This window comes from Balaenoptera musculus, chromosome 1 (genome assembly GCF_009873245.2).
Source record: "Balaenoptera musculus isolate JJ_BM4_2016_0621 chromosome 1, mBalMus1.pri.v3, whole genome shotgun sequence".
In the NCBI taxonomy this organism is placed as follows: Eukaryota; Metazoa; Chordata; class Mammalia; order Artiodactyla; family Balaenopteridae; genus Balaenoptera; species Balaenoptera musculus.
Genome location: NC_045785.1, coordinates 89,467,477 through 89,475,816, shown reverse-complemented (window position 1 = coordinate 89,475,816; position 8,340 = coordinate 89,467,477). Strand labels below are relative to the sequence as shown.

Here is an 8,340-nt window from a genome sequence, read left to right as displayed (position 1 = left end):
TACTGGTTTGAGAGTAGTAATCCCCACATTCCAGCTGAATGTTAAGTACATACAAATTTCTAAACCCTCTCATCATGTTATTTTGACATTTCCTTTTCAAAATACAATACTTACGTGATTTCATTTTGACCCGTATAGTGACTTTCTGATCCATAAGGATGTCACAGAATAACATACTGCTGAAATCATCAAATTACTGAGTATGTGCCTCAGACTATGTCCAGCCAAACTAAAGTTGAGCATTTCATGGGAAAAAACCTTGTTCAATGACTTAGATATTTCCCATCTTAAAATTCTTTAAGATAGTATTTCAAGTCAAATTTTATTTCCCCGCACAATCCATGATTGTGCCATGATTTCCTATTTCACTTTGCCGGTATTCACACAACATTAGGTGTAACATTTTACAAGAATCCACCACAACCGGTTAAGCCTGACTGGCTCTATAGACAGTGACTTTACTTTCTGAACCAGAAATATTATAGTACACATGGGCTGCCAGCAGGGCAGAGCACTTTGTATCCAACCTGTATCCTTGAAACAGTCTCTCCTCCAACAAATGAGTCCTCAAAACTGCCACTGGGATTATCTTCATAAAATTGAAATCTGGTCAAGCCACTCCGATGCTTTAACCCCTTTGAAATCTCTTCTTTTCCTATAGGATAAAGTCTAAACTTTTTGGGTGGGCAACAAAATTCCAAATAGCCTGCCTCGAAACATCTCTTTCACCATTGCAGTTTCCATCCAGCCATTCTGAACTTCTCACCATGTCTTAACACAGCCTTTCCTAAATTCCATATCTTTGCACCTATATCCTCTCTCTGGAAATACTCTTCCCCACCACACACACACACACACACACATACACACACACACACACCCCACACGAGCGCATAAGCACATGTACTTATCCTTCAAGACAACTTCTTTCCCATGTTCTCCCACGCAGTTAGCTGTTTCTAAACAACTTATCTGTGCCTCTATCAAAGCATTCACCACATTTTATATCAATTTATCTATTTATACATTTAGGTCCTCTCCTAAGCTGGAGTTCACTATCGTTTTAGATAAACTATATTAAGGAATAGCTCTAAATTATAACTGCTGGATTCTGGAGTCTGCTTTCTCCCCACTGTCATTAGGTAGGTTCTATCATGATCAAGACAACCACTTGGGGGAGATGTTGTAAAGATGTTACCAGCATAGGGTGGGTGAGGGGACAGACTAGTGACCTTTAATAACTCTAATAACGTTAATATCTGCAATAATTCTTCCAAACCTAAGATGATGAGTGCAACAACAGAAACAACCAGTATCAAAACAGCCTAGTTGTTTAATCAATAACCAGCAGTCGTAAAACCAGGGCTTCCATCGAGTTCCACAGTGTGGGAAGGTAGCATACTTACAGCTGTTCATTAGGTTGAAACTTCACATTAGATACTGCTTGGATTTAATAGCTGTGAATTTTCTATCTCTAGAAAGCTAATTAAAAGACTATCACTCCCCTTTTTGTTGGTTACTAAAGAAGTTTAGGAAGTATACCTACTGGAGAAGTATGAGACGTTAGAGAGGATTAATTTAGATAGGTGCTAATTCCAAAGAAGAGGAACAATAATAACAAAAAGCCTTTCTTCCCTGACACAGAAGTTCTCTTTGAATACAAATATAAACTCTAGGCAAAATGCTTTGGCCCAAATAATTAGACTCCTGCTGACAATCAGAGTCAGCGGCGGACTGACGTCATGCCAAAGGACACGCAGTCTGAGCCTTTAACGTAGAGTTCTAGGGCTAATTAGAAAAATTACACCATGCCATATCCAGTTCTGGAGTCTGTATTTCAGCTGCAGAAGGTGATAACAGTAATGTATGGTGTCACATCTTCAGTCTCGATCTAAGACAAAGAACAAAATACTTTTAAAACAATTCCTGAAGAACAGAAGGGGATTCAGCCTTACTTGCCTCTTAACAAACACCTAATAAAAGAGAGAGAAAACAGGGTTACCTTCAACAAGCAAATCTTTCTCAGTCTCAATTTTCATCCACCTGATTTGCAAGTTATTTTTTCCCCTCTCCTCCTGGAAGTAAAACAATAAAAACCTAAGCCTCTTCTAGTCAGTTTCCAGTATAATGCAATACAGTGCCAGCTTTTGTTCCCAGAGCCTAAGGCAGGCTGGGGAACCCCACATGTGCTCTCCAATGTCCCTGGATGGCTGGAACTTAGAAAAGTTGCCTTCAGTTGACATAAGCTGTTTCAGCCTTGTCCAGAGTCTGAAGCCAGTTCTGTCCTGGGTGTCCCTCCTCAGACACTGGGGATACTGATTCTATTTGGTTCTAAGCCCCAGTTTCCTACTAACTGCAACGACTTGAACTAGAATCCTGTCGTGCCTCTCCCGCCTCAGGAGGCTCCACACCACTGCAAGGATGCTAACACAGTTTTTCCAGAAGCAAAATCATCTAAACCAAACCTAGGTCATCAAAAAGCCATAGCCAAGAGGTAATCAGGAAAAAGAAGTTTCTAGGAGAAGAGAGGTCTCAGAAAGCATTGATCACAGGCAGCATCTGATGAAACATTTCCATCATCTCAGACAGTCAGAATTATCAAAATAGCAGAGCCACGCGGCCCTGGGAGCTCCGCCTCCGCCAGCGGGACCCGGCAGGCTGCCCGGACAGGCTCTCAGGGGGCCCAGGCCTGCTGGAGGCGTGGGGGGCCGCCGCCTTCCGCCCCAAGAGCCCCGCGGGCCCTGTGGCACAGTACCAGAGGCCCGGCAGGTCACCAGGGAGCCGGATGCCCATGGCTGGCTTGCAGATGGGACCCCCTGCCGGTTCCCCATTTGGCGCAGCTGCTCCACTTCGACCTGGCATGCCACCCACCGTGATGGACCCATTCCGAAAACTCCAGCTTGTGCCCCAGGCCCAGCCCCCGATGCCTGCCCAGCGCCGGAGGTTAAAGAGGAGGAAGGTGGCAGATAAAGTTCTACCTCAGCGAATTCGGGAGCTTGTCCCAGAGCCTCAGGCGTACATGGATCTCTTGGCTTTTGAGCGGAAGCTGGACCAAACCATTGCTCGAAAGCAGATGGAGATCCAGGAGGCCATCAAAGAGCCTCTGACGCAAAAACGAAAGCTGCAGATCTGTATTTCTAATATGTTCGGTCCCAGCAAGGCAGACGGTGATACTGCAGGAACCGCAGGAACGGGGGGAAACCCCGCAGGGGACAAGGTGGCTTCCTGGGAGCTCCGAGTAGAGGGAAAACTGCTGGATGATCCTAGGAAACAGAAGAGGAAGTTTTCTTCATCCTTTAAGAGCCTCGTCATTGAGCTGGACAAGGAACTGTACGGGCCTGACGACCACCTGGTGGCGTGGCACCGGATGCCCACCACCCAGGAGACAGGTGGCTTCCAGGTGAAACGGCCTGGAGACCTCAACGTCAAGTGCACCCTCCTGCTCATGCTGGATCATCAGCCTCCCCAGTACAAGTTGGACCCCCGACTGCAGAGGCTGCTGGGGGTGCACACACAGACGAGGGCTGCCATCATGCAGGCCCTGTGGCTCTACATCAAACACAGCCAGCTGCAGGACGGCCACGAGCGGGAGTACGTCGACTGCAGCCGGTACTTCCGCCAGATCTTCAGTTGTGGCCGACTCCGTTTCTCTGAGATTGCCATGAAGCGAGCCAGGTTGCTGCAGCATCCAGACCCCATTGTTGTCAACCATGTAATTAGCGTGGACCCTAACGACCAGAAGAAGACAGCCTGTTATGACCTTGATGTGGAGGTGGATGACCCACTGAAGGCCCAGATGAGCAATTTTCTGGCCTTTACCACCAATCAGCAGGAGATTGCCTCCCTTGATGTCAAAATCCATGAGACCATTGAGTCCATCAACCAGCTGAAGACTCAGAGGGATCTCACGCTCAGTTTTAGCACTGACCCCCAGGACTTCATCCAGGAATGGCTCCGTTCCCAGCGCCGGGACCTCAAGATTTTCACTGATGTGATTGGGAATCCTGAGGAGGAGAGGCAAGCTGCTTTCTTTCTACCACAAGCCCTGGGCCCAGGAACCAGTGGGGAGGCACATCATTGCCAAGGTGCAGCAGCAAAGGCAGGAACGGGAACAGGTGCTGGGAATCCGCCTGACCTAACTGCTCAGGGATCCCCTCCTTTCTTCCCAGCCCTGGAGCCAGCCCCTCCTCAGCCTGGAAGGGGACCACCCGCTGGGGCACAGACATGTAGGATGAGGGGGGGAGGGGTGTCTCCTGTCACCCTCTGCTCCCCAGCTTTAGTTTCATAAGTGTAGTGATAGGAGTCCTTGTTGCTTGGTCCCAAAGCCTTACTACTTACACGTTGGCTTTAATTGGATTCACAGCAGAGGCCTCCTCTGCCCCCTGCAGGCAGGCCCAAGTAGGACCTGGAGGCTGTGCTTTGACCTCATAATGGAGACCTTTCAGAACCAAAGGCCCCTGGCTTTGCTTGTTTACTGACCCCCTTGGGGCGAGTGTCAGTGCTGGCTCTGGGGAGCTGGGCGAGGAAGAGGGCCACAGCTCACACTCGTCCTAGCCTTTCCAAACCAAAGTTCTTTGCCATTCCTACCAGCCCAGCCTTGCTGCTGTTTTTTTTTTTCCTTTCCTTTGGGTATTTGCAGTATTCGTGGAGCAGGTTTTTCTATGAGGGGGCCACTTTTTTTGTACAGGGGTAAGCTTGGGTTTTTCAGGGAGCCCTACTTGGTGTCTCCTTCCTTATATTCTTTTCTCAATCTATGCAAGCGGCTCTGGCCGCCATCATCTCCTGAGAGGCCAGAGGGCTGCCACCCAAGCTCTTGGGCCCAGGGGTAATGCCTCCTAGAGGAAGGGCACACTAGTTCTCTGTTGTGGCCTGAGGCATGGGTGTGTGTGGGCAGGGGGAGGTGCAGGGGAGAGGTGGGGGGGACTATCGTTGCCCTTCGGAGCTTGGTAAGGAGGGTGGACCTAGGGCTTGGCAAGTGCCACTTCTGGCAGGTTTGGAAATTTCCAAATAAATCTTTGTTTATTGGTGGTAAAAAAAAAAAAAAGTAACAGAGCCATTACAAAGTTGCTCTTTCCTTATCAGTACATTTGAAGAAAATAATAGGTCTTTGTCTTAAGGTGTTCATTCAACTTACGGAGTTCAGTTCATCAGAAGCTCCACAATTTGTGTTTTCTAGTTGCCTCTTTCTGGAATCATTGAATATTTGAATACCTAGTGCTTATATATGAACCAAATGAAAGTTATTCTGAGACAAATATTACTCAAGCCAAATTATTTTAATGCCAAGTATGTTAATAGTAGTTTTTCAAAAGTGTAAACATGGAGAGCTCAGAGAGCAAGTTTAAGCATTCCTTTATCAAATAAACAACATGGGTTTTGGCCCATTTTTTCTGCTGGAACAATAGAAATCCAAGTGATACATACAGAGAAAGCAACAGAGGTCATAACAGCATTTGAATCTCATACTAGCCCGTTTCACTTCCTTCTCACAATTACCATTCTGCTTGTCTTTATCCTAGTGATAAAAACCAAAATAAAACCTCAAAATCAGATATTGAAACCCAAGATTATTTATAGCTGCCCAATTTCTTACAACATAGTTACATTAGATTTGATCCAGTTCTGCATGACTAGGAAAATTAAGCATGAAGCACCTTCTTCAACCTACTTCTCTAGTATCTAGGATGCTTTGCAGCAATTCAACATGTGTGTGCTTTCTCTTTGGTGGAAAAAAAAAAAATACAAAGATAGATGGCATCACCTGAAAAGCAAAAGAAGTGAGGGCCTAAGCCTGTGGAGGCAGTTTAATCACCTGCAAGCAGTTTATCATTCAACATAATAGCACAGGGCCTTAAAAAGCCTACTCTGACACTCTCATTTGTCCTGTGATAGAGTGCTCACTGCATGGGAATTTAATACCCCCACTGCAATCAAACTTTGATGTGCACAGAATGTGTCTGTCATCTGTAAGCTGGAAGTCACAGTGCAACCCACTTCGCTGACCAGGACAGGGCCAGTCTGTTTCCCACAGGAAGGTTCTCAACCTCACTTAGCACCTAAGACACAATTTTGGATGCCCAGACCCCACCTCAGAATGCTCGAGACTAGGGCCTGGGCATATTTTTCAAAGCTACACAGTGATTCTGTCACAGAGCTGCACTGAGAATCACAGGGATGCAGTATTGACCTTTCAGTGTCGTTGCTGGTGCATTGTTTTAAAATTCAGTCCAGGGACTGGGTGTGTACTGCCTTCCAGAAAATGAAGGCAGCCTCTTTTGTGGAGGCTACATAATAGTTTTCCCTGTGGGTGATCAGCCCCCGGGAAACTCTCTGATGGAGCGTAAATCTCCCTTTTCATACAAACAAGCCAATCTCCTGGCTGTTCTGCTCCTGATTAGCCTGGGACAAAATCTCTTGTTCCAGGCAAAGTAGGTGTTATTATCATCATTTTATAAATAAAGAAATGGAAAGCCTGAGAGGTAGAATGACTTGCCTACTTTCATACTACAGACTAAAAAGGGACTGGTTCAAAACGAGGATTAAGATTTTCTACCTCTAAGCTTTTTTCTGATTTTAAAATGTATTTTCTATTGTGTTAGGTTCACATGCGAATAAAATCTCAGGGTTAGGAAAGCAGGATGTCCTCTTTAAAAAAATAAAAAGCAGTTTATTTTAGAAAAGTGGTTCTCAAAATGTGGTTTCTGAATGAGCAGCTTGAGAATCACTTAGGGATTTGTTAGAAATGCAAATTCTCAGCCCTCACCCTAGACCCAGAAAATGAGAACCTCTGGGTGTGGGCTTGCTCTCCAGGCAATTCTGAAATTTTAAGAACCACTGTTTTAGACAAAAGCCAAACTATAAACCCTTTCCCCCAAATTGTGTTGAAATAGAATCTCATAAAAATATGTTTTTAAAAACTCAAAGGTAAAGTCAGAGAGAAGTAATAGTTTTTGGAGAAGTCAATCAGCTTGGTTGCCAGAGGTGGAGTCTTCTTGGCTGGAAAATAATCATTAGACAATTGTGGGAAATCATCCCCAAATATTTTTCTCTCTTGAGAAGACATTTAAGTAAAAGTTAAGACCAACAGGCAGAAACAGTTTAAAGGAAATATGTTGAGTAAAGAAAGAGAATTCTCTGGCAAGGAAGGTACTAGGGCTTAATTAGGTCCTCAAACTAGCAGAAAAAATGAAAAAAGGCCCTTAGGAGAGAGTTGGACAGGGTTACCAAATCTGTTTTCCTTTCCACTTGAGTACACAGCCCAGACTCCCTGGTAGTAGAGTGTGGCCCCAGGACTGAGTTCTGACTCCTGGAATATGAGTAGAAGGGGTGGACGCTACTTCCAGCCCAGCCCATTAAAAAAAACCTCCGTCATAAGGCTCACTCTTCTCTCTTCTCACATTGGCCTACTGGAAGCAGAGGACTCAGCAGAAACCTCCATGGCTTTAAGGGACAGTAGATCCACAAGCTAGAAGGACCCAGAGTTCATAAATCACCCTAGGGAATGCCACTACCACACACCTACACAAAAACACTCTATGAATGAGACAAATTCCCACTGGGCTAAGCCAGTGAAGTTTGGGGGTTGTTAAAGACAGCATCTACCATGTGTAATCTAAGTCTTTGCCAGAGTGACTAAAATAAACGCATTTTTAGTCAAAGCAGCAATGTTTCATACTGAGTTCTGATGCCTGCACTTCAAATGGCTATAGAGCAGTAGCTACAGAATTCCCTGTAGATCAAAAAGTGCTCCTGGAAGTAGCAGCCGAGCACACCTGCACCTTGTTTTCTCTGTGAGCCCTCCCAGATAACACAGGGTCTCACTGCTCCTCTTCACCAGATTGTCCCTTCTGGAATTTGCCATTATATCCACGTGATGTTTAGAAGACAGGTGATCTATTTAGGGTCTATATTTTAAGTCTAACACTAATATTTGAGCACAAACGTCATTCATGATGAATATGTTTTCAGAAATCTCTACTTCTCAGTCCCACCTTTTGTTATGACGTCCTGATTTTCCCTTAATGCCCTATTGTCTATCTTCCTTGAAGATGTCATACCTCTTGTTCAGTATTCATTCATTGCTTAAAAAATTATTTGTCCAGTGGGAGAAATAGACAAGTCATCTTTTCAGTCTGTACACAGCTTCTGACATGGATGAGTCTTCCATTGGCTTCCATCACACAACTCTTTCCTGGTTTATTCCTATTCTCTGGCACTTCCTCCTCTCTCTGCTTTGCATGACCATCCTTCTCTATCCAATAATTAAATGATATTAAATGATGGAACTTCCTCAAGTCTCTGTCTTAGCCTTTCTCTCTCTCCAATTTCTATATTCAGGCT

At 45.1% G+C, this 8,340-nt stretch overlaps 1 protein-coding gene across 1 annotated transcript; it reads left to right on the top strand.

Annotated features, from left to right (window-relative positions):
- Positions 1 to 1,808: 1,808 nt before the first annotated feature.
- Positions 1,809 to 4,195, top strand: LOC118900174 (SWI/SNF-related matrix-associated actin-dependent regulator of chromatin subfamily D member 2-like). Its single transcript, XM_036862516.1, is given in 4 exon segments — positions 1,809 to 1,850; positions 2,608 to 2,702; positions 2,704 to 4,030; positions 4,032 to 4,195. Coding segments are annotated over 4 exon segments (1,572 nt in total). The 3' UTR covers positions 4,140 to 4,195.
- The last annotated feature ends 4,145 nt before the right edge of the window (positions 4,196 to 8,340 follow it).